At 42.6% G+C, this 25,121-nt stretch overlaps 5 protein-coding genes across 5 annotated transcripts; all 5 read right to left on the reverse strand.

Annotated features, from left to right (window-relative positions):
* LOC137601984 (cytosolic sulfotransferase 3-like) lies at window positions 1–2,213 on the reverse strand. The gene is made up of 9 exons (XM_068324495.1): window positions 2,141–2,213; window positions 1,754–1,892; window positions 1,523–1,651; window positions 1,157–1,257; window positions 903–1,029; window positions 639–736; window positions 347–521; window positions 95–228; window positions 1–30 (listed from the first exon to the last, which is right to left on the reverse strand). Exons 2-9 carry the CDS (start codon window positions 1,890–1,892, stop codon window positions 1–3), a joined length of 933 nt encoding a protein of 310 aa, XP_068180596.1. The 5' UTR covers window positions 2,141–2,213.
* Window positions 2,214–3,238: 1,025 nt separating this feature from the next.
* LOC137609195 (cytosolic sulfotransferase 3-like) lies at window positions 3,239–5,172 on the reverse strand. The gene is made up of 8 exons (XM_068336044.1): window positions 5,031–5,172; window positions 4,800–4,928; window positions 4,434–4,534; window positions 4,213–4,306; window positions 3,995–4,092; window positions 3,699–3,873; window positions 3,557–3,580; window positions 3,239–3,327 (listed from the first exon to the last, which is right to left on the reverse strand). Exons 1-8 carry the CDS (start codon window positions 5,167–5,169, stop codon window positions 3,239–3,241), a joined length of 849 nt encoding a protein of 282 aa, XP_068192145.1. The 5' UTR covers window positions 5,170–5,172.
* A 3,241-nt stretch (window positions 5,173–8,413) lies between these two features.
* LOC137608794 (cytosolic sulfotransferase 3-like) lies at window positions 8,414–10,165 on the reverse strand. The gene is made up of 7 exons (XM_068335378.1): window positions 10,024–10,165; window positions 9,793–9,921; window positions 9,427–9,527; window positions 9,173–9,299; window positions 8,955–9,052; window positions 8,657–8,831; window positions 8,414–8,538 (listed from the first exon to the last, which is right to left on the reverse strand). The coding sequence occupies exons 1-7, from the start codon at window positions 10,160–10,162 to the stop codon at window positions 8,426–8,428; spliced, it is 882 nt and encodes a 293-aa protein (XP_068191479.1). The 5' UTR covers window positions 10,163–10,165; the 3' UTR covers window positions 8,414–8,425.
* A 6,085-nt stretch (window positions 10,166–16,250) lies between these two features.
* On the reverse strand, window positions 16,251–18,258 carry LOC137604945 (cytosolic sulfotransferase 3-like). The gene is made up of 7 exons (XM_068329213.1): window positions 18,117–18,258; window positions 17,886–18,014; window positions 17,479–17,579; window positions 17,225–17,351; window positions 17,008–17,105; window positions 16,710–16,884; window positions 16,251–16,591 (listed from the first exon to the last, which is right to left on the reverse strand). Exons 1-7 carry the CDS (start codon window positions 18,253–18,255, stop codon window positions 16,479–16,481), a joined length of 882 nt encoding a protein of 293 aa, XP_068185314.1. The 5' UTR covers window positions 18,256–18,258; the 3' UTR covers window positions 16,251–16,478.
* Window positions 18,259–19,601: 1,343 nt separating this feature from the next.
* LOC137604952 (cytosolic sulfotransferase 3-like) lies at window positions 19,602–21,550 on the reverse strand. Its single transcript, XM_068329226.1, has 8 exons — window positions 21,409–21,550; window positions 21,178–21,306; window positions 20,812–20,912; window positions 20,558–20,684; window positions 20,340–20,437; window positions 20,042–20,216; window positions 19,900–19,923; window positions 19,602–19,690 (listed from the first exon to the last, which is right to left on the reverse strand). The coding sequence occupies exons 1-8, from the start codon at window positions 21,545–21,547 to the stop codon at window positions 19,602–19,604; spliced, it is 882 nt and encodes a 293-aa protein (XP_068185327.1). The 5' UTR covers window positions 21,548–21,550.
* Window positions 21,551–25,121: the final 3,571 nt, after the last annotated feature.

Consider the following 25,121-nt stretch of genomic DNA (forward strand, 5'->3'; position numbering starts at 1 on the left):
TCATGATCCATAATAATGCCTCAGAGTGACCTGCCAGCATGTGACGACAATGACTGTCAGTCTGACTGTAACATAAAAAGCTGCTATAACTTACAATCATGATTCCCCTCCCATCACAGATGTCAGTACGGAAATGAAGAGTGGGATCCTTCATCTTTCTCTTGTAGTCTTCATCAAACTCTTCATTCTGGGCCACAGTGAAGTGGTTCTTCCAGTCACCAACCTTCCCTGTGGAAGAAAAACAGAAACAAGTCTGTTGTTTTAGCTGCAGGTGGAGAGTGTGTTTTCTGTAATGCCATATTTGTGTAAGATAATGCATTTCATTATGTGTCATTTTCCACATTACCTTTTCTCATGAAAGGTGAAATTTTTAAATTCATGCGTGGGTTTGTAGAACAGTTGACCATATCATTGTTTTTCATATTGTCAAACTGCACTTCATTTATAATTTGTTTCTTCTCCTCAAGTGATGGAGACAAACCGAGAAAGGAGCAGAGTTTGTCTAATTCTTTTGCACAATCCTGAAAAATACCATGAAAAAATGAAATCATTTCAATTTTCCCAATTAGACAGATAGAATTGTTGCCTGAATACAAAAGCACAAATTAATCATCATAAAATAACCTGTTGGTGTGTACCTCAGTCATATCTTCATAGAACATGTAATGGAGGTTTGAATAAGTCTGTTTTTTCTTCCACCAGCCGTTCACATGGTCGTACCAGGATCCAAACGCCACTGAAGGAACACAGTTAAACCCAATGAGACTGTTCATCAGTGTGTTTGTCTCATCCACACGTCTCTGTTCCACCAACAGACTGATATATACCCTTTCCATTCATACATTTATGGAAATTATAATTCCAAAATGAAGAGCTGTGTTATGATTATATTTCCGATTTACCCTTCCCCTCCATGAATCTCTTGAGGTAGCTGTTCCAGTCTCCAGGGTCAGGCTCAATCATGAACATGCAATCGAAATGAAAATAAGACACCACGTCGTCTTTGGCGTTGCGGGCTACATAGACAATCTATAGAAGAAAGAACATTAATATTTCAGGTGTTTTCCGTCTATCAATGGAATCACCCTTGTTGTTGAATGGACTTTACATGTTGTGATTATACCAAAATAATGTTAATAACACTCAAACTACTGACCTTACAGTTTTGCTCCCAAAAGGACTTTGGTATGAACTGGACTGGAAGATGAGTTTTAATGATTCGTGGAGAGGTGGGAAGATTCTCTGCCCGTTCAACTCCTTTATAAAAAAAGAAATGGAGAAATCAATCTGAAATCCTCATTATAATGTTAAATGCATCATATGTGATATTTAAGTGTTTGAGCCCTCCACATAGCAGCATGTACGCAATCAGGTACATGTAGTGAGTGGATAATCCAACATGGCCCAGTTTGTAAGTCTATAAAACCGAGGCACCTGCATCAGCCAGTATGTGGAGTTAGTTCTGATGAGTGAATGACTGACAAACAGGTAAGGAGGTTAAGTATATTTTCATTAATGGAACCTGAATGCATTGGTAGGCGTGCGATCTCCAAGAAAGGCACTCTGTCATAGATTGGGATGGATGTCAGTCTCTCTGGGGATGTCTGACCAAAGTACAGCAGGTCAAGAATGTAGGAGACCCATGTTGTTCCTAAAAGACAGAGAAAGGAGAACACTTCTATGTACTGAATCCACACATCCATGTCCTTCACCCACTGTAAAGCCTTCACACTGACTGATCACATGGACTGACCTGCTTTAGGATACGTTACAATCAGAATGTCATCTGGTCTGGCCTTAAAGGTCTGAACTCTCTCCCAGGTGTCAGTGAAATAATGGGTCATTGAGACGCCATGAAAATCAAAGAGTTCTGGTCGAGGAGGAAATTCCATCTGTTGAAGATTTTTTGATTACTGAACCACAAACTCTTGCTGGTCTATAAGATATCAAAGTGTTCATTAGCTCAATATTTCACATGCCTCAAGTAATGAACTCCACTTAACACTCAAGTACACTGAATGATTTAGATATACTGTATTAACAAAGGGACACACCTTGGCTAAAGCAAACATCAAGACTTCTGAATTTCCCAGTTTGGGATCAAGAAAGTATATCTTATCTCATCAGATGCATTTCTTACCTCTTCTCGCGCTGTGACATCCAAGATAATCTGATTACTCTACAATCAAAAGGTCACTGTTTTAATGTTAAACTCAACTCAGGAAAAAATGTTCCAGACCAACCCCTCCTTCTCTCTTTGGAGTTTTATTCAGGTGAGTCCTTTATTGGTTTTGACTCACAGTAACAATGTCATTACTTGGTTCACATTCACCGTGGACGATCCTGTTTGGAGTTTGAATATTGTCTTCCACGACCAGAAACATGCAATGTAGTTGACTTGATGATTCTAAACTGCCCATAGCCATGAATGTGACTGTGTTTGGTTGTTTGTCTTTCATTTGGCCCTGTGTGTCTAGGGCATACTCCATGTTCCTGTGTCTGACTGTGTTCTAGTTCTCTACCATATTTTCAGAGAGCAGGAGTCCCCACAACTGTTGTGGCATGCCTTTCAGAGGTTGTCTGCCCACAACTTCCTTTCAGATTGCTCCATTAGGGGTCACCACAGCCTGTCACCCTTCTTCCATATTTTTTTGGCAAAGTTTTTCATCAAAAGTCTTTTTATATTCTTTCAAGAAGTTACCTGAAGTCCTTCACAGTAAAGAGAATTTTTTTTACTTTTTTTATTAGTTTTATGGCAAATACGAAGTACATATGATTGACAACCTTTTGGAGGATTGGATTTTGATTCCTCCCATTGATTTCTGTGTCATGCATACTGATGAAAATACAAAAACAACATATTTCTTCATGCTGTCATTGTTCTTGAGTAAAGTGAAAAACGTAACAATTTGTCTATGCACAGAAAATGGTTATTCCCCTCAATTTGGGGCTGGTTAGTAGCTCAGTCCACTAGGTTTTGGCTCGTGGACCAGAGGTGGACCAGTTCAAGACCATCAAGGAGTAGTTTACCTCCTTAGCACTGCTGAGGTGCCCTTAAGCAAACACCAACCCTCCCCACAAGTTGCTTGTTGAGTGCTACGTGGCTGCCAGCATCTCTACAGTAGATTTGTTGGTTAGTTGGCAGATTGATTGATCGTTTGTTCGCTCTTTGTTCATTCATCCTTTGTTCGACTTTCGTTTGTTCGTTTACTCATTGAATCGGATTGTTCGGTCCTGCTTAGATTTCAGTGCGGAAATGAAGTGTGGGGTCTTTCATCTTTCTCTTGTAGTCTTCATCAAACTCTTCATTCTGGGCCACAGTGAAGTAGATAGATAGATAGATAGATAGATAGATAGATAGATAGATAGATAGATAGATAGATAGATAGATAGATAGATAGATAGATAGATAGATAGATAGATAGATAGATAGATAGATAGATAGATAGATAGATAGATAGATAGATAGATAGATAGATAGATAGATAGATAGATAGATAGATAGATAGATAGATAGATAGATACTTTATTAATCCCGGAGGAAATTGTATTCAGTGGTTCTTCCAGTCACCAACCTTCCCTGTGGAAGAAAAACAGAAACAAGTCTGTTGTTTTAGTTGCAGGTGGAGAGTGTGTTTTCTGTAATGGCATATTTGTGTAAGATAATGCATTTCATTATTTGTCATTTTCCACATTACCTTTTCTCATGAAAGGTGAAGTTTTGAAAGTCATGCGTGGGTTTGTAGAATAGTTGGTCATATTGTTGTTTTTCATATTGTCAAACTGCACTTCATTTATAATTTGTTTCTTCTCCTCAAGTGATGGAGACAAACCGAGAAAGGAGCAGAGTTTGTTTAATTCTTTTGCACAATCCTGAAAAATACCATGAAAAAATGAAATTATTTCAATTTTCACAATTAGACAGATAGAATTGTTGCCCGAATACAAACAACACAATAAATTAAACATCATAAAATAACCTGTTGATGTGTACCTCAGTCATATCTTCATAGAACATGTAATGGAGGTTTGAATAAGTCTGTTTTTTCTTCCACCAGCCATTCACATGGTCGTACCAGGATCCAAACGCCACTGAAGAAACACAGTTAAACCCAATGAGACTGTTCATCAGTGTGTTTGTCTCATCCACACGTCTCTGTTCCACCAACAGACTGATATTTACCCTTTGTTATGATTATATTTCATATTTACCCTTTCCCTCCATGAATCTCTCTATCATGAACATGCAATCGAAATGAAAATAAGACACCACGTCGTCTTTGGCGTTGCGGGCTACATAGACAATCTATAGAAGAAAGAACATTAATATTTCAGGTGTTTTCCGTCTATCAATGGAATCCCCCTTTTTGTTGAATGGACTTTACATGTTGTGATTATACCAAAATAATGTTAATAACACTCAAACTACTGACCTTACAGTTTTGCTCCCAAAAGGACTTTGGTATGAACTGGACTGGAAGATGAGTTTTAATGATTCGTGGAGAGGTGGGAAGATTCTCTGCCCGTTCAACTCCTTTATAAAAAAAGAAATGGAGAAATCAATCTGAAATCCTCATTATAATGTTAAATGCATCATATGTGATATTTAAGTGTTTGAGCCCTCCACATAGCAACATGTACGCAATCAGGTACATGTAGTGAGTGGATAATCCAACATGGCCCAGTTTGTAAGTCTATAAATCTGAGGCACCTGCATCAGCCAGTATGTGGAGTTAATTCTGATGAGTGAATGACTGACAAACAGGTAAGGAGGTTAAGTATATTTTCATTAATGGAACCTGAATGCATTGGTAGGCATGCGATCTCCAAGAAAGGCACCCTGTCATAGATTGGGATGGATGTCAATCTCTCTGGGGATGTCTGACCAAAGTACAGCAGGTCAAGAATGTAGGAGACCCATGTTGTTCCTAAAAGACAGAGAAAGGAGAACACTTCTATGTACTGAATCCACACATCCATGTCCTTCACCCACTGTAAAGCCTTCACACTGACTGATCACATGGACTGACCTGCTTTAGGATACGTTGCAATCAGAATGTCATCAGGTCTGGCCTTAAAGGTCTGAACTCTCTCCCAGGTGTCAGTGTAATAATGGGTCATTGAGACGCCATGAAAATCAAAGAGTTCTGGTCGAGGAGGAAAATCCATCTGCTAAAGAAAACAATCATATGACAAAAGATTTATAATAACTATATGGTTAAAGCAAATGAATACTTACTGTTTACAGAAGAAGTCAGATTTTACTTGATTACCGAACCACAAATTCTAACTCTTGCTGATGTATAAGGCGTCAAAGTGTTCATTAACTCAACATTTCATGTTTATCAAGTGATAAACTCCACTTTACTCTGAAACACACTGCTTCCTTTAGTAAATCTTAAAAAAGAGACACACCTTGGCCAAATCAAATATCAAGACATCAGAAGTATTTCTTACCTCTTCTCACGCTGTGACACCCAAGACAATCTGATTATACTGTTTTAATGTCAAACTGAACTCTGAAAGTTTTTGAAGTCCAGCTCCTCTTTTTCTCTTTGGAGTTTGAATCAGGTTACCCGTTTATTGGTTTTGACTCACAGCATGAATGTCATTCCTTGTGGAGTTTGCATGTTCTCTTTCACGACTAGAAACACGCGATGTCATTAATTTGGTGATTCTAAACTGCCCATAGCCATGAATGTGACTGTGTTTGGTTGTTTGTCTGTCATTTGGCCCTGTGATAAGCTGGCAGTGTGTCCATTCATCGTGGACAATCTTGTATGGAGGATTGTCCACAGTGATTGGAATCATGAGGCCCTGTGATAAGCTTGGAGACCCCTGCCATAGAGAGTGCACTGGGTGACTGCATTGGCTGCAAGGTGCAACATCCTCAACCAGAAATCTTTATGCTGAAAGGCTCTGCTCAGCATATCACCAGGATGGTCCTCGCCCCCATAGAAGGGCTTTACACCTGACAACGTTGGAAAAAGGCAACAGGGATTATTAAAGACCCACGAAATTAGAAAGTAATACACAAAACTGAGACAAGAATCTACCCAGACATTCCTGTGTCCATACACAAGGAGTTGGTCTGTTACCAAGTACAGCATACAAAGTAAAGCATGGTGCTTTAACAGGGAACAGTCTCTGACTCCAATCTGATTATAAGGAAGAAAAGGACTATCTATTGATTTCTGACATCTACTACTATTCCTGCATCACTGTTGGTGAGATCAAACCAATGCATCTCTCTATGTACCATTTCCCTCAAGACGACTATATTCTCCCCATACATAGATAAATGATTATCTCCAACACTTTGAACAGCACATACAGCAGCAGTCCGAGAAGGTGTTCATAATGTACCTGTGCAAAAACATTATCTTACTCTCTAAAACATTTTTTGTCTCGACTTTGGATGCCTCTGTCTCACAATAAATTCTTTAAGATGTCCAAACATAACTCAGGAAGAAAACACATTGGAGTCCTATTTATTCTGTATTGTCCTGTACATTGGAAGTGGAAGTTAACCTGCTGTAACAAACTGAAGTCAAAGGGAGGCAGCATTCAGTATGATAATAGTTATTCAATCAAAATGCAACCAAATGCATTGTATTATATAGTTCTATACCGGACAATTAGTAGCTGCTGCCTGAGAACATTCCATTCATCAATCTTCTTCCGCTTATCCATATTAGGGTTGTTGGGGCAGCAGCTTCAACAGGGAACCCCAAACTTACCTTCCTCCGGCCACATCCACCAGCTCTGACTGGGGGGTCCCAGGGTGTTCCCAGCTAGTGTTGAGATATAATCCCTCCACCTGGTCCTGGGTCTGCCCCGAGGTCTCCTCCCGGTGACCTGAAGGCATTGGCACCAGATCCCCAAACCACATCAACTGACTCCACGCGAAGGAGCAGCAGCTCTACTCTGAGCCCCTCGTGAACAGCCATATTTATCACCCTATCTCGAAGGGAGACACCAGCTATCCGCCTGAGAAAGCCCATTTCCACCACTTGTCTCTGCGATGTCGTTCTTTCGGTCATGACCCATCGCTCATGACCATAGGTGAGGGTAGGAAAAAAGATTGAAAGGTAGATGGAGAGCTTTGCCTCTCAGCTTAGCTCCCTCTTTGTGACAACAGTGCGGTAAAGCGACTGCAATACCGCTCCTGCTGCCCCAATTCTCCGTCCAATCTCACGCTCCATTGTTCCCTCACTCATGAACAGGACCCCGAGATACTTAAACCCCTTCATTTGTGGAAGGACCTCATTCCCCACACGGAGAAGGCAGTCCACTGGTTTCCTGCTGAGGACCATGGCCTTGGATTTGGAGGTGCTGATCCTCATCCCCGCTGCTTCACACTCGGCTGCAAACCGGACCAGTGAGCGATGCAGGTCACAGGCTGATGACGCAAACAGGACCACATCATCTGCAAAAGCAGCGATGCAATCCTCAGGCCACCAAACTGTAACCCCTCCTCTCCACCACTACGCCTCAATATCCTGTCCATGAAAATCACAAAGTACAGCCCTAGCAAAGGCAACAGGTACTCGGACAAGTTCGATTTACTGCTGAGAACCCGAACACAGCTGTCTTCGGGCGTACAGGGATTGGATGGCCCTGAGGAGAGGCCCCCCCACCCCATACTCCCACAGTACCTCCCACAGTATACATTTACACAGTACACAGTGAACATTTGTGAAGCTAGATTAAGGGCAGAAGTGAACATTTGTGGGCAGCAGTATGGTTTCATGCCAAAAAAGAGGCACCCAAGACCTTGAGACCACAGCTTTGAGCTGCAGCTTCAGCAAAAGAAGCTCTGAACATCGACCATTCAGGTTCAATATTGACAGCCTCCACAGATATGCACGAGAAGCTCTTCCGGAGGTGTGAATTGAAGGCCTTGCGGACCGAGTCCTCCTCCAGACGTTCCCAGTTCACCCGCACTACTCGTTTGGGCTTACCAGGTCTATCCAAAGGTTTCCTCCGCCAAAGGACCCAACTCACCACCAGGTGGTGATCAGTTGACAGCTCTGCCCCTCTCTTCACCTGAGTGTCCAAAATACACAGTTGAAGGTCAGATGATATGATCACAAGATCGATCATTCACTGAAGGAGAAAATCAAAAGAAATAAAGTTGACAGAATTTCACTTTATTTTAATACAGTTTGACAGGAGACAAGCAGTAACGGATGAAGTGACAAGCGGTGAATACAAAGGGAGAAAGAGAACAAATCACAGAGGAAGGATTGTTAACATGATTCTCATGCATTACTGAGAAACAGATGATCGATGCCACTGCACACTGACGTGATTCTAACCAACTGTTTTCTCAAGTTTGTGCTCGTCCTCAGATTAAACACTGGAAACTATAAGTTCAAACCCTGATTCGTTAGTTATTTATATACAATGTTCCCATCATTGTTTAGATTTCAGTGCGGAAATGAAGAGTGGGATCCTTCATCGTTCTCTTGTAGTCTTCATCAAACTCTTCATTCTGGGCCACAGTGAAGTGGTTCTTCCAGTCACCAACCTTCCCTGTGGAAGAAAAACAGAAACAAGTCTGTTGTTTTAGCTGCAGGTGGAGAGTGTGTTTTCTGTAATGCCATATTTGTGTAAGACAATGCATTTCATTATTTGTCATTTTCCACATTACCTTTTCTCATGAAAGGTGAAATTTTTAAATTCATGCGTGGGTTTGTAGAATAGTTGGTCATATCATTGTTTTTCATATTGTCAAACTGCACTTCATTTATAATTTGTTTCTTCTCCTCAAGTGATGGAGACAAACGGAGAAAGGAGCAGAGTTTGTCTAATTCTTTTGCACAATCCTGAAAAATACCATGAAAAAATGAAATTATTTCAATTTTCCGAATTAGTCAGATTTAGAATTGTTGCCCGAATACAAACAACACAATAAATTAAACATCATAAAATAACCTGTTGGTGTGTACCTCAGTCATATCTTCATAGAACATGTAATGGAGGTTTGAATAAGTCTGTTTTTTCTTCCACCAGCCGTTCACATGGTCGTACCAGGATCCAAACGCCACTGAAGAAACACAGTTAAACCCAATGAGACTGTTCATCAGTGTGTTTGTCTCATCCACACGTCTCTGTTCCACCAACAGACTGATATTTACCCTTTGTTATGATTATATTTCATATTTACCCTTTCCCTCCATGAATCTCTTGAGGTAGCTGTTCCAGTCTCCAGGGTTCGGCTCTATCGTGAGCATGCGATCAAAATGAAAATAAGACACCACATTGTCTTTGGCATTACGGGCTACATAGACTATCTATAGAAGAAAGGACATTAATATTTCAGGTGTTTTCAGTCTATAAATGGAATCACCCTTTTTGTTGAATGGACTTTACATATTGTAATTATACCAAAATAATGTTAATAACACACAAATTACTAACCTTACAGTTTTGCTCCCAAAAGGACTTTGGTATGAACTGGACTGGAAGATGAGTTTTAATGATTCGTGGAGAGGTGGGAAGATTCTCTGCCCGCTCAACTCCTTTATAAAAAAAGAAATGGAGAAATCAATCTGAAATCCTCATTATAATGTTAAATGCATCATATGTGATATTTAAGTGATTGAGCCCTCCACATAGCAGCATGTACGCAATCAGGTACATGTAGTGAGTGGATAATCCAACATGGCCCAGTTTGTAAGTCTATAAAACCGAGGCACCTGCATCAGCCAGTATGTGGAGTTAGTTCTGATGAGTGAATGACTGACAAACAGGTAAGGAGGTTAAGTATATTTTCATTGATGGAACCTGAATGCATTGGTAGGCGTGCGATCTCCAAGAAAGGCACCCTGTCATAGATTGGGATGGATGTCAGTCTCTCTGGGGATGTCTGACCAAAGTACAGCAGGTCAAGAATGTAGGAGACCCATGTTGTTCCTAAAAGACAGAGAAAGGAGAACACATCTATGTACTGAATCCACACATCCATGTCCTTCACCCACTGTAAAGCCTTCACACTGACTGATCACATGGACTGACCTGCTTTAGGATACGTTGCAATCAGAATGTCATCTGGTCTGGCCTTAAAGGTCTGAACTCTCTCCCAGGTGTCAGTGAAATAATGGGTCATTGAGACGCCATGAAAATCAAAGAGTTCTGGTCGAGGAGGAAATTCCATCTGTTAAAGAAAACAATCACATGACAAAAGATTTATAATAACTGTATGGTTAAATCTATAAATACTCACTGCTTACAGAAGAAGTCAGATTTTACTTGATTACCGAACCACAAATTCTAACTCTTGCTGATCTATAAGGCGTCAAAGTGTTCATTAACTCAACATTTCATGTTTATCAAGTGATAAACTCCACTTTACTCTGAAACACACTGCTTCCTTTAGTAAATCTTAAAAAAGAGACACACCTTGGCCAAATCAAATATCAAGACATCAGAAGTATTTCTTACCTCTTCTCACGCTGTGACACCCAAGACAATCTGATTATACTGTTTTAATGTCAAACTGAACACTGAAAGTTTTTGAAGTCCTGCTCCTCTTTTTCTCTTTGGAGTTTGAATCAGGTTACCCGTTTATTGGTTTTGACTCACAGCATGAATGTCATTCCTTGTGGAGTTTGCATGTTCTCTTTCACGACTAGAAACACGCGATGTCATTAATTTGGTGATTCTAAACTGCCCATAGCCATGAATGTGACTGTGTTTGGTTGTTTGTCTGTCATTTGGCCCTGTGATAAGCTGGCAGTGTGTCCATTCATCGTGGACAATCTTGTATGGAGGATTGTCCACAGTGATTGGAATCATGAGGCCCTGTGATAAGCTTGGAGACCCCTGCCATAGAGAGTGCACTGGGTAACTGCATTGGTGCCTGTTATGGAAGGTGCAACATCCTCAACCAGAAATCTTTATGCTGAAAGGCTCTGCTCAGCATATCACCAGGATGGTCCACGCCCCCATAGAAGGGCTTTACACCTGACAACGTTGGAAAAAGGCAACAGGGATTATTAAAGACCCACGAAATTACTAAGTAATACACAAAACTGAGACAATGATCTATCCAGACATTCCTGTGTCCATACACAAGGAGTTGGTCTGTTACCAAGTACAGCATACAAAGTAAAGCATGTTGCTTTAACAGGGAACAGTCTCTGACTCCAATCTGATTATAAGGAAGAAAAGGACTATCTATTGATTTCTGACATCTACTACTATTCCTGCATCACTGTTGGTGAGATCAAACCAATGAATCTCTCTATGGACCATTTCCCTCAAGACGACTATATTCTCCCCATACATAGATAAATGATTATCTCCAACACTTTGAACAGCACATACAGCAGCAGTCCGAGAAGGTGTTCATAATGTACCTGTGCAAAAACATTATCTTACTCTCTGAAACATTTTTTGTCTCGACTGTGGATGCCTCTGTCTCACAATAAATTCTTTAAGATGTCCAAACATAACTCAGGAAGAAAACACGTTGGAGTTCTATTTATTCTGTATTGTCCTGTACATTGGAAGTGGAAGTTAACCTGCTGTAACAAACTGAAGTCAAAGGGAGGCAGCATTCAGTATGATAATAGTTATTCAATCAAAATGCAACGAAATCCATTGTATTATATAGTTCTATACCGGACAATTAGTAGCTGCTGCCTGAGCACATTCCATTCATCCATCTTCTTCCGCTTATCCATATTAGGGTTGTTGGGGCAGCAGCTTCAACAGGGAACCCCAAACTTACCTTCCTCTGGCCACATCCACCAGCTCTGACTGGGGGGTCCCAGGGTGTTCCCAGCCAGTGTTGAGATATAATCCCTCCACCTGGTCCTGGGTCTGCCCCGAGGTCTCCTCCCAGTGACCTGAAGGCATTGGCACCAGATCCCCAAACCACATCAACTGACTCCACGCGAAGGAGCAGCAGCTCTACTCTGAGCCCCTTGTGAACAGCCATATTTCTCACCCTATCTCGAAGGGAGACACCAGCTATCCGCCTGAGAAAGCCCATTTCCACCACTTGTCTCCGCGATGTCGTTCTTTCGGTCATGACCCATCGCTCATGACCATAGGTGAGGGTAGGAAAAAAGATTGAACGGTAGATGGAGAGCTTTCCCTCTCGGCTTAGCTCCCTCTTTGTGACAACAGTGCGGTAAAGCGACTGCAATACCGCTCCTGCTGCCCCAATTCTCCGTCCAATCTCACGCTCCATTGTTCCCTCACTCATGAACAGGACCCCGAGATACTTAAACCCCTTCATTTGTTGAAGGACCTCATTCCCCACTTGGAGAAGGCTGTCCACCGGTTTCCTGCTGAGGACCATGGCCTTGGATTTGGAGGTGCTGATCCTCATCCCCGCTGCTTCACACTCGGCTGCAAACCGGACCAGTGAGCGCTGCAGGTCACAGGCCGATGACGCAAACAGGACCACATCATCTGCAAAAAGCAGCGATGCAATCCTCAGGCCACAAAACTGTAACCCCTCCTCTCCACCACTACGCCTCAATATCCTGTCCATGAAAATCACAAAGTACAGCCCTGGCAAAGGCAACAGGTACTCGGAACAAGTCCGATTTACTGCTGAGAACCCGAACGCAGCTGTTTTCGGGATTGGATGGCCCTGAGGAGAGGCCCCCTCATCCCATACTCCCGCAGTACCTCCCACAGTATATCCCTGTGGACCCAAAAGCTGTTTAAGTCAATCCACTGGATGTTAAGAAAGTTCTTGCCAAGAGACTGATCATGCCCCAGCTTATAAACCCTGTTGGGTGTGGATATCCACCTGAGGATATCCTGACTGGACCTTTGTGAAAGCCCACACAGGATCCAGAAATGAAAACAACCCAGTGAGGACAGAAGTGAACAAGTGCAATGGTATAGTGATCCCATATGTGTCTAGAGTTTCGGAAAACCTGAGGAGGATCTTTAACAAACACAAGGTTCCTGTGTATTTTAAGCCAGGCAACACCCTCCGACAAAGACTGGTCCACCCAAAAGACCCCCCACCACACAGTCAGAAGAGCAATCTGATGTATGCTGTTAAATGCAACGAGGAATGCTCAGATATCTACATAGGGGAAACCAAACAACCACTACACAGACGCATTGCTCAACACAGAAGAGCCAACACTTCAGGATAGGACTCAGCAGCCCCCCCCCCCCCCCCCCCCAAGGAAGAGGGACACTCATTTGAGGACACTGATGTTCAGATCTTGGACAGGGAAGATAAATGGTTTGAGAGAGGAGTGAAAGAGGCCATCCACGTCAAAGTGGAGAAGCCATCTCTGAACGGGGGGGGTGGTCTGTGCCATCACCTTTCTCCCATTTATAATCATGTCCTTCTGCGCTTAGCTAGACTAAGGGCAGAAGTGAACATTTGTGAAGCTAGACTAAGGGCAGAAGTGAACATTTGTGAGCAGCAGTATGGTTTCATGCCAAAAAAGAGTACTACAGATGCAGTATTTGCTCTGAGGATGTTGATAGAGAAGTACAGAGAAGGCCAGAGGGAGCTGCATTGTGTTTTTGTAAATCTGGAGAAAGCTGATGACAGGGTGCCCAGAGAGGAACTGTGGTATTTTATGAGGAAGTCTGGAGTGGCAGAGAAGTATGTTAGAGCGGTGCAGGACATGTATGAGGACTGTAAGACAGTGGTGAGGTGTGTGTAGGTGTGACAGAGGAGTTCAAGGTGGAGGTGGGACTGCATCAGGGATCAGCTCTGAGCCCCTTCTTGTTGCTATGGTGATGGACATGCTGACAGACGAGGTCAGACAGGAATCTCCATGGACTATGATGTTTGCAGATGACATTGTGATCTGCAGTGAGAGCAGGGAACAGGTGGAGGAGAAGCTAGAGAGGTGGAGGTTTGTCCTGGAAAGGAGAGGAATGAAGGTTAGCCGCAGTAAGACAGAGTACATGTGTGTGAATGAGAGGAACCCAAGTGGAAGAGTGAGGTTACAGGGAGAAGAGATCAAGAAGGTGGAGGATTTGAAGTATTTAGGGTCAACAGTCCAGAGCAATGGAGAGTGTGGAAAAGAGGTGAAGAAGCCTGTCCAGGCAGGATGGAACGGGTGGAGGAAAGTGTCAGGTGTGATGTGTGATAGAAGAGTTTCAGCTAAAATGAAAGGAAAGGTGTACAAAACTGTGGTGAGACCAGCGATGTTGTTTGGTCTAGAGACAGTGTCACTGAAGAAAAGACAGGAGACAGAGCTGGAGGTAGCAGAGATGAAGATGCTGAGGTTCTCTCTGGGAGTGACCAGGATGGATAGGATCAGGAATGAGTACATCAGAGGGACAGCACATGTTAGAGGTTCTGGAGATAAAGTCAGAGAGGCCAGACTGAGATGGTTTGGACATGTCCAGAGGAGAGATAGTGAATATATTGGTAGAAGGATGCTGAGTTTTGAACTGCCAGGCAGGAGGCCTAGAGGAAGACCAAAGAGGAGGTTTATGGATGTAGTGAAAAAGGACATGAAGGTAGTTGGTTTGAGAGAAGAGGATGCAAAGGACAGGGTTAGATGGAGGCAATTGATTCGCTGTGGCGACCCCTGAAGGGAAAAGCCGAAAGGAAAAGAAGACAATCATGTCCTATCAAAACTCCCAAAAAGATTGTCTCAGCAGATTGACCCAGGTGATGTGTTTCATGCTATTGACCCTCATTAGCATACAAAGCGGAAACTCACATCTCAGCGACCCCCTTTGGCACCCACACCAACAATCGTTGAGGAGCCAGACGGGATTCGATGACGGTCGGTGGAATGTGAAAAGCACTGACCACACCCCACAGGGTTTATAAACTGGGTCATGATCAGCCACCCTCTGAACTGAATAAGTCTCTTGGATGACGTCTTCAAGAACTTTATTAACGTCCAGTGGATTGACTTAAACAGCTTTTGGATAACCATGACCAGGATGACTGAGAACCTACGCAGACAGCCCTGGGGACCCGATTGTACGCCTCCAAGTCCACAAAACACATGTAGACTGGATGGGCATACTCCCAAGCTTCCTCTAGGATCCCTGCGAGAGTAAAGAGCTGGTCTGTTGTTCCACGACCAGGACTGAACCCACATTGTTCCTCCTCAATTCAAGGTTCGACAATAGGCCGGACCCTCCTTTCTAGCACCTTGGAGTAAACTTTCCCAGGGAGGCTGAGGAGTGTGATTCTCCTGTAGTTGGCACACACCCTCTGGTCCCCCTTTTTAAAAAGAGGAACCACCACCCCAGTCTGCCACTCTTTCTGCAGTCTCCCAGACTTCCACGCAATGTTAAAGAGGCATGTCATCCACGACAGCCCCTCATCACCCAGAGCCTTCAGCATTTCAGGGCAAATCTCATTAACACCCGGGTCTTTGCCACCATGAAGTTGTTGAACTACCTCGGTGACTTCACCCAGAGAGATTGATATAAAATCCTCCAGCTCTGCCTCTACGAAAGAGGACAGGTCAGTTGATGTAGTTGGATTCAGAACTTCCTCAAAGTGTTACCTCCACCAACCAACAACCTCCTCAGTCGAGGTCAACAGTACCCCATCCTTACTGTATACAGCTTGGATGGTCCCCCGTTTCCCCCTCCTGAGGTGTCGGACAGTCCTACAGCACAACTTTGGTGCCGTCCGAAAGTCCTTCTCCATGGCCTCTCTGAACTCCTCCCACACCCTCTGTTTTGCCTCCATCACAGCCGAGGCTGCAGTCCTCTTGGCCTGTCGGTACCCTGCAACTGCCTCGGGAGTCCCCAGGGACAACATGCCCCTGAAGGCCTCCTACTTCAGTCGGACGGCTTCCCTGATGTGACTCCACCACCGTGTTCGAGGGTTACCGCCCCTTGAGGCACCCAAGACCTTGAGACCACAGCTCTCAGATGCAGCTTCAGCAAAAGAAGCTCTGAACATCGACCATTCAGGTTCAATATTGACAGCCTCCACAGATATGCACGAGAAGCTCTTCCGGAGGTGTGAATTGAAGGCCTTGCGGACCGAGTCCTCCTCCAGACGTTCCCAGTTCACCCGCACTACTCGTTTGGGCTTACCAGGTCTATCCAAAGGTTTCCTCCGCCAACGGACCCAACTCACCACCAGGTGATGATCAGTTGACAGCTCTGCCCCTCTCTTCACCCGAGTGTCCAAAATACACAGTTGAAGGTCAGATGATACGATCACAAGATCGATCATTCACTGAAGGAGAAAATCAAAAGAAATAAAGTTGACAGAATTTCACTTTATTTTAATACAGTTTGACAGGAGACAAGCAGTAACGGATGAAGTGACAAGCAGTGAATACAAAGGGAGAAAGAGAACAAATCACAGAGGAAGGATTGTTAACATGATTCTCATGCATTACTGAGAAACAGATGATCAATGCCACTGCACACTGACGTGATTCTAACCAACTGTTATCTCAAGTTTGTGCTCGTCCTCAGATTAAACACTGGAAACTATAAGTTCAAACCCTGATTCGTTAGTTATTTATATACAATGTTCCCATCATTGTTTAGATTTCAGTGCGGAAATGAAGAGTGGGATCCTTCATCGTTCTCTTGTAGTCTTCATCAAACTCTTCATTCTGGACCACAGTGAAGTGGTTCTTCCAGTCACCAACCTTCCCTGTGGAAGAAAGACAGAAACAAGTCTGTTGTTTTAGTTGAAGGTGGAGAGTGTGTTTTCTGTAATGCCATATTTGTGTAAGATAATGCTTTTCATTATTTGTCATTTTCCACATTACCTTTTCTCATGAAAGGTGAAGTTTTGAAATTCATGCGTGGGTTTGTAGAATAGTTGGTCATATTGTTGTTTTTCATATTGTCAAACTGCACTTCATTTATAATTTGTTTCTTCTCCTCAAGTGATGGAGACAAACGGAGAAAGGAGCAGAGTTTCTCTAATTCTTTTGCACAATCCTGAAAAATACCATGAAAAAATGAAATTATTTAAATTTTCCCAATTAGACAGATTTAGAATTGTTGCCCGAATACAAACAACACAATAAATTAAACATCATAAAATAACCTGTTGGTGTGTACCTCAGTCATATCTTCATAGAACATGTAATGGAGGTTTGAATAAGTCTGTTTTTTCTTCCACCAGCCGTTCACATGGTCGTACCAGGATCCAAACAACACTGACGAAACACAATAAACCCAATGAGACTGTTCATCAGTGTGTTTGTCTCATCCACACGTCTCTGTTCCACCAACAGACTGATATTTACCCTTTGTTATGATTATATTTCATATTTACCCTTTCCCTCCATGAATCTCTTGAGGTAGCTGTTCCAGTCTCCAGGGTCCGGCTGGATCATGACCATGCGATCAAAGTGAAAATAAGACACCACGTTGTCTTTGGCATTGCGGGCTACATAGACTATCTATAGAAGAAAGGACATTAATATTTCAGGTGTTTTCAGTCTATAAATGGAATCACCCTTTTTGTTGAATGGACTTTACATGTTGTGATTATACCAAAATAATGTTAATAACACTCAAACTACTGACCTTACAGTTTTCCTCCCAAAAGGACTTTGGTATGAACTGGACTGGAAGATGAGTTTTAATGATTCGTGGAGAGGTGGGAAGATTCTCTGCCCGTTCAACTCCTTTATGAAGAACAAATGATAGAGACAGCAAACCCTTTTAATCTGAAATCCTCAATCCTAATGTCAAATGTATCTTGTATGATATATTAATTTTTGAGCCCTCCACAAGGGCAGCACCAAAATCTTCCCCCTAAAAAACCCAAGGTACCCAATCAGGTACATGTAGTGAGTGGATAATCCAACATGGCCCAGTTTGTAAATCTGTGAATCCGAGGCACCTGTATCAGCCAGTATGTGGAGTTAGTTCTGATGAGTGAATGACTGACAAACAGGTAAGGAGGTTAAGTATATTTTCATTGATGGAACCTGAATGCATTGGTAGGCGTGAAAACTCCAAGAAAGGCACCCTGTCATAGATTGGGATGGATGTCAGTCTCTCTGGGGATGTCTGACCAAAGTACAGCAGGTCAAGAATGTAGGAGACCCATGTTGTTCCTAAAAGACAGAGAAAGGAGAACACATCTATGTACTGAATCCACACATCCATGTCCTTCACCCACTGTAAAGCCTTCACACTGACTGATCACATGGACTGACCTGCTTTAGGATACGTTATAATCAGAATGTCATCTGGTCTGGCCTTAAAGGTCTGAACTCTCTCCCAGCTGTCAGTGAAATAATGGGTCATTGAGACACCATGAAAATCAAAGAGTTCTGGTCGAGGAGGAAATTCCATCTATTGAAGATTTTTTGATTACTGAACCACAAACTCTTGCTGGTCTATAAGATATCAAAGTGTTCATTAGCTCAATATTTCACATGCCTCAAGTAATGAACTCCACTTAACACTCAAGTACACTGAATGATTTAGATATACTGTATTAACAAAGGGACACACCTTGGCCAAAACAAACATCAAGACTTCTGAATTTCCCAGTTTGGGATCAAGAAAGTATATCTTATCTCATCAGATGCATTTCTTACCTCTTCTCGCGCTGTGACATCCAAGATAATCTGATTACTCTACAATCAAAAGGTCACTGTTTTAATGTTAAACTCAACTCAGGAAAAAATGTTCCAGACCAACCCCTCCTTCTCTCTTTGGAGTTTTATTCAGGTCAGTCCTTTATTGGTTTTGACTCACAGTAACAATGTCATTACTTGGTTCACATTCACCGTGGACGATCCTGTTTGGAGTTTGAATATTGTCTTCCACGACCAGAAACATGCAATGTAGTTGACTTGATGATTCTAAACTGCCCATAGCCATGAATGTGACTGTGTTTGGTTGTTTGTCTTTCATTTGGCCCTGTGTGTCTAGGGCATACTCCATGTTCCTGTGTCTGACTGTGTTCTAGTTCTCTACCATATTTTCAGAGAGCAGGAGTCCCCACAACTGTTGTGGCATGCCTTTCAGAGGTTGTCTGCCCACAACTTCCTTTCAGATTGCTCCATTAGGGGTCACCACAGCCCATCACCCTTCTTCCATATTTTTTTGGCAAAGTTTTTCATCAAAAGTCTTTTTATATTCTTACAAGAAGTTACCTGAAGTCCTTCACAGTAAAGAGACTTTTTTTACTTTTTTTATTAGTTTTAATGCAAATACGAAGTACATATGATTGACAACCTTTTGGAGGATTGGATTTTGATTCCTCCCATTGATTTCTGTGTCATGCATACTGATGAAAATACAAAAACAACATATTTCTTCATGCTGTCATTGTTCTTGAGTAAAGTGAAAAACGTAACAATTTGTCTATGCACAGAAAAGGGTTATTCCCCTCAATTTGGGGCTGGTTTAGTAGCTCAGTCCACTAGGTCTTGGCTCGTGGACCAGAGGTGGACCAGTTCAAGACCATCAAGGAGTAGTTTACCTCCTTAGCACTGCTGAGGTGCCCTTAAGCAAACACCAACCCTCCCCACAAGTTGCTTGTTGAGTGCTACGTGGCTGCCAGCATCTCTACAGTAGATTTGTTGGTTAGTTGGCAGATTGATTGATCGTTTGTTCGCTCTTTGTTCATTCATCCTTTGTTCGACTTTCGTTTGTTCGTTTACTCATTCAATCGGATTGTTCGGTCCTGCTTAGATTTCAGTGCGGAAATGAAGTGTGGGGTCTTTCATCTTTCTCTTGTAGTCTTCATCAAACTCTTCATTCTGGGCCACAGTGAAGTAGATAGATAGATAGATAGATAGATAGATAGATAGATAGATAGATAGATAGATAGATAGATAGATAGATAGATAGATAGATAGATAGATAGATAGATAGATAGATAGATAGATAGATAGATAGATAGATAGATAGATAGATAGATAGATAGATAGATAGATAGATAGATAGATAGATACTTTATTAATCCCGGAGGAAATTGTATTAAGTGGTTCTTCCAGTCACCAACCTTCCCTGTGGAAGAAAAACAGAAACAAGTCTGTTGTTTTAGTTGCAGGTGGAGAGTGTGTTTTCTGTAATGCCATATTTGTGTAAGATAAGGCATTTCATTATTTGTCATCTTCCACATTACCTTTTCTCATGAAAGGTGAAATTTTTAAATTCATGCGTGGGTTTGTAGAACAGTTGACCATATCATTGTTTTTCATATTGTCAAACTGCACTTCATTTATAATTTGTTTCTTCTCCTCAAGTGATGGAGACAAACCGAGAAAGGAGCAGAGTTTGTCTAATTCTTTTGCACAATCCTGAAAAATACCATGAAAAAATGAAATTATTTAAATTTTCCCAATTAGAAAGATTTAGAATTGTAGCCTGAATACAAACAACACAATAAATTAAACATCATAAAATAACCTGTTGGTGTGTACCTCAGTCATATCTTCATAGAACATGTAATGGAGGTTTGAATAAGTCTGTTTTTTCTTCCACCAGCCGTTCACATGGTCGTACCAGGATCCAAACGCCACTGAAGAAACACAGTTAAACCCAATGAGACTGTTCATCAGTGTGTTTGTCTCATCCACACGTCTCTGTTCCACCAACAGACTGATATTTACCCTTTGTTATGATTATATTTCCTATTTACCCTTTCCCTCCATGAATCTCTTGAGGTAGCTGTTCCAGTCTCCAGGGTCAGGCTCTATCATGAACATGCAATCGAAATGAAAATAAGACACCACGTCGTCTTTGGCGTTGCGGGCTACATAGACAATCTATAGAAGAAAGAACATTAATATTTAAGGTGTTTTCCGTCTATCAATGGAATCACCCTTGTTGTTGAATGGACTTTACATGTTGTGATTATACCAAAATAATGTTAATAACACTCAAACTACTAACCTTACAGTTTTGCTCCCAAAAGGACTTTGGTATGAACTGGACTGGAAGATGAGTTTTAATGATTCGTGGAGAGATGGGAAGATTCTCTGCCCGTTCAACTCCTTTATAAAAAAAGAAATGGAGAAATCAATCTGAAATCCTCATTATAATGTTAAATGCATCATATGTGATATTTAAGTGTTTGAGCCCTCCACATAGCAACATGTACGCAATCAGGTACATGTAGTGAGTGGATAATCCAACATGGCCCAGTTTGTAAGTCTATAAATCCGAGGCACCTGCATCAGCCAGTATGTGGAGTTAGTTCTGATGAGTGAATGACTGACAAACAGGTAAGGAGGTTAAGTATATTTTCATTAATGGAACCTGAATGCATTGGTAGGCATGCGATCTCCAAGAAAGGCACCCTGTCATAGATTGGGATGGATGTCAATCTCTCTGGGGATGTCTGACCAAAGTACAGCAGGTCAAGAATGTAGGAGACCCATGTTGTTCCTAAAAGACAGAGAAAGGAGAACACATCTATGTACTGAATCCACACATCCATGTCCTTCACCCACTGTAAAGCCTTCACACTGACTGATCACATGGACTGACCTGCTTTAGGATACGTTGCAATCAGAATGTCATCAGGTCTGGCCTTAAAGGTCTGAACTCTCTCCCAGGTGTCAGTGTAATAATGGGTCGTTGAGACGCCATGAAAATCAAAGAGTTCTGGTCGAGGAGGAAAATCCATCTGTTAAAGAAAACAATCACATGACAAAAGATTTATAATAACTATATGGTTAAAGCAAGTGAATACTTACTGTTTACAGAAGAAGTCAGATTTTACTTGATTACCGAACCACAAATTCTAACTCTTGCTGATCTATAAGGCGTCAAAGTGTTCATTAACTCAACATTTCATGTTTATCAAGTGATAAACTCCACTTTACTCTGAAACACACTGCTTCCTTTAGTAAATCTTAAAAAAGAGACACACCTTGGCCAAATCAAATATCAAGACATCAGAAGTATTTCTTACCTCTTCTCACGCTGTGACACCCAAGACAATCTGATTATACTGTTTTAATGTCAAACTGAACTCTGAAAGTTTTTGAAGTCCTGCTCCTCTTTTTCTCTTTGGAGTTTGAATCAGGTTACCCGTTTATTGGTTTTGACTCACAGCATGAATGTCATTCCTTGTGGAGTTTGCATGTTCTCTTTCATGACCAGAAACACGCGATGTCATTAATTTGGTGATTCTAAACTGCCCATAGCCATGAATGTGACTGTGTTTGGTTGTTTGTCTGTCATTTGGCCCTGTGATAAGCTGGCAGTGTGTCCATTCATCGTGGACAATCTTGTATGGAGGATTGTCCACAGTGATTGGAATCATGAGGCCCTGTGATAAGCTTGGAGACCCCTGCCATAGAGAGTGCACTGGGTAACTGCATTGGTGCCTGTTATGGAAGGTGCAACATCCTCAACCAGAAATCTTTATGCTGAAAGGCTCTGCTCAGCATATCACCAGGATGGCCCTCGCCCCCATAGAAGGGCTTTACACCTGACAACGTTGGAAAAAGGCAACAGGGATTATTAAAGACCCACGAAATTAGAAAGTAATACACAAAACTGAGACAAGAATCTACCCAGACATTCCTGTGTCCATACACAAGGAGTTGGTCTGTCACCAAGTACAGCATACAAAGTAAAGCATGGTGCTTTAACAGGGAACAGTCTCTGACTCCAATCTGATTATAAGGAAGAAAAGGACTATCTATTGATTTCTGACATCTACTACTATTCCTGCATCACTGTTGGTGAGATCAAACCAATGAATCTCTCTATGGACCATTTCCCTCAAGACGACTATATTCTCCCCATACATAGATAAATGATTATCTCCAACACTTTGAACAGCACATACAGCAGCAGTCCGAGAAGGTGTTCATAATGTACCTGTGCAAAAACATTATCTTACTCTCTAAAACATTTTTTGTCTCGACTTTGGATGCCTCTGTCTCACAATAAATTCTTTAAGATGTCCAAACATAACTCAGGAAGAAAACACATTGGAGTTCTATTTATTCTGTATTGTCCTGTACATTGGAAGTGGAAGTTAACCTGCTGTAACAAACTGAAGTCAAAGGGAGGCAGCATTCAGTATGATAATAGTTATTCAATCAAAATGCAACGAAATGCATTGTATTATATAGTTCTATACCGGACAATTAGTTGCTGCTGCCTGAGCACATTCCATTCATCCATCTTCTTCCGCTTATCCATATTAGGGTTGTTGGGGCAGCAGCTTCAACAGGGAACCCCAAACTTACCTTCCTCTGGCCACATCCACCAGCTCTGACTGGGGGGTCCCAGGGTGTTCCCAGCCAGTGTTGAGATATAATCCCTCCACCTGGTCCTGGGTCTGCCCCGAGGTCTCCTCCCAGTGACCTGAAGGCATTGGCACCAGATCCCCAAACCACATCAACTGACTCCACGCGAAGGAGCAGCAGCTCTACTCTGAGCCCCTTGTGAACAGCCATATTTCTCACCCTATCTCGAAGGGAGACACCAGCTATCCGCCTGAGAAAGCCCATTTCCACCACTTGTCTCCGCGATGTCGTTCTTTCGGTCATGACCCATCGCTCATGACCATAGGTGAGGGTAGGAAAAAAGATTGAACGGTAGATGGAGAGCTTTGCCTCTCGGCTTAGCTCCCTCTTTGTGACAACAGTGTGGTAAATCGACTGCAATACCGCTCCTGCTGCCCCAATTCTCCGTCCAATCTCACGCTCCATTGTTCCCTCACTTGTGAACAGGACCCCGAGATACTTAAACCCCTTCATTTGTGGAAGGACCTCATTCCCCACACGGAGAAGGCAGTCCACTGGTTTCCTGCTGAGGACCATGGCCTTGGATTTGGAGGTGCTGATCCTCATCCCCGCTGCTTCACACTCGGCTGCAAACCGGACCAGTGAGCGATGCAAGTCACAGGCTGATGACGAAAACAGGACCACATCATCTGCAAAAAGCAGCGATGCAATCCTCAGGCCACCAAACTGTAACCCCTCCTCTCCACCACTATGCCTCAATATCCTGTCCATGAAAATCACAAAGTACAGCCCTAGCAAAGGCAACAGCTACTCGGAACAAGTCCGATTTACTGCTGAGAACCCGAACGCAGCTGTCTTCGGGCGTACAGGGATTGGATGGCCCTGAGGAGAGGCCCCCTCACCCCATACTCCCACAGTACCTCCCACAGTATACATTTACACAGTATACAGTGAACATTTGTGAAGCTAGATTAAGGGCAGAAGTGAACATTTGTGGGCAGAAGTATGGTTTCATGCCAAAAAAGAGTACTACAGATGCAGTATTTGCTCTGAGGATGTTGATAGAGAAGTACAGAGAAGGCCAGAGGGAGCTGCATTGTGTTTTTGTAGATCTGGAGAAAGCTGATGACAGGGTGTCCAGAGAGGAACTGTGGTATTGTATGAGGAAGTCTGGAGTGGCAGAGAAGTATGTTAGAGCGGTGCAGGACATGTATGAAGACTGTAAGACAGTGGTGAGGTGTGCTGTAGGTGTGACAGAGGAGTTCCAGGTGGAGGTGGGACTGCATCAGGGATCAGCTCTGAGCCCCTTCTTGTTGCTATGGTGATGGACATGCTGACAGACGAGGTTAGACAGGAATCTCCATGGACTATGATGTTTGCAGATGACATTGTGATCTGCAGTGAGAGCAGGGAACAGGTGGAGGAGAAGCTAGAGAGGTGGAGGTTTGTCCTGGAAAGGAGAGGAATGAAGGTTAGCCGCAGTAAGACAGAGTACATGTGTGTGAATGAGAGGGACCCAAGTGGAAGAGTGAGGTTACAGGGAGAAGAGATCAAGAAGGTGGAGGATTTGAAGTACTTAGGGTCAACAGTCCAGAGCAATGGAGAGTGTGGAAAAGAGGTGAAGAAGAGTGTCCAGGAAGGCTGGAACAGGTGGAGGAAAGTGTCAGGTGTGATGTGTGATAGAAGAGTTTCAGCTAAAATGAAAGGAAAGGTGTACAAAACTGTGGTGAGACCAGCGATGTTGTTTGGTCTAGAGACAGTGTCCCTGAGGAAAAGACAGGAGACAGAGCTGGAGGTAGCAGAGATGAAGATGCTGAGGTTCTCTCTGGGAGTGACCAGGATGGATAGGATCAGGAATGAGTACATCAGAGGGACAGCACATGTTAGAGGTTCTGGAGATAAAGTCAGAGAGGCCAGACTGAGATGGTTTGGACATGTCCAGAGGAGAGATAGTGGATATATTGGTAGAAGGATGCTGAGTTTTGAACTACCAGG

The sequence above is a fragment of the Antennarius striatus genome, chromosome 2, assembly GCF_040054535.1.
Source record: "Antennarius striatus isolate MH-2024 chromosome 2, ASM4005453v1, whole genome shotgun sequence".
Lineage (NCBI taxonomy): Eukaryota > Metazoa > Chordata > Actinopteri > Lophiiformes > Antennariidae > Antennarius > Antennarius striatus.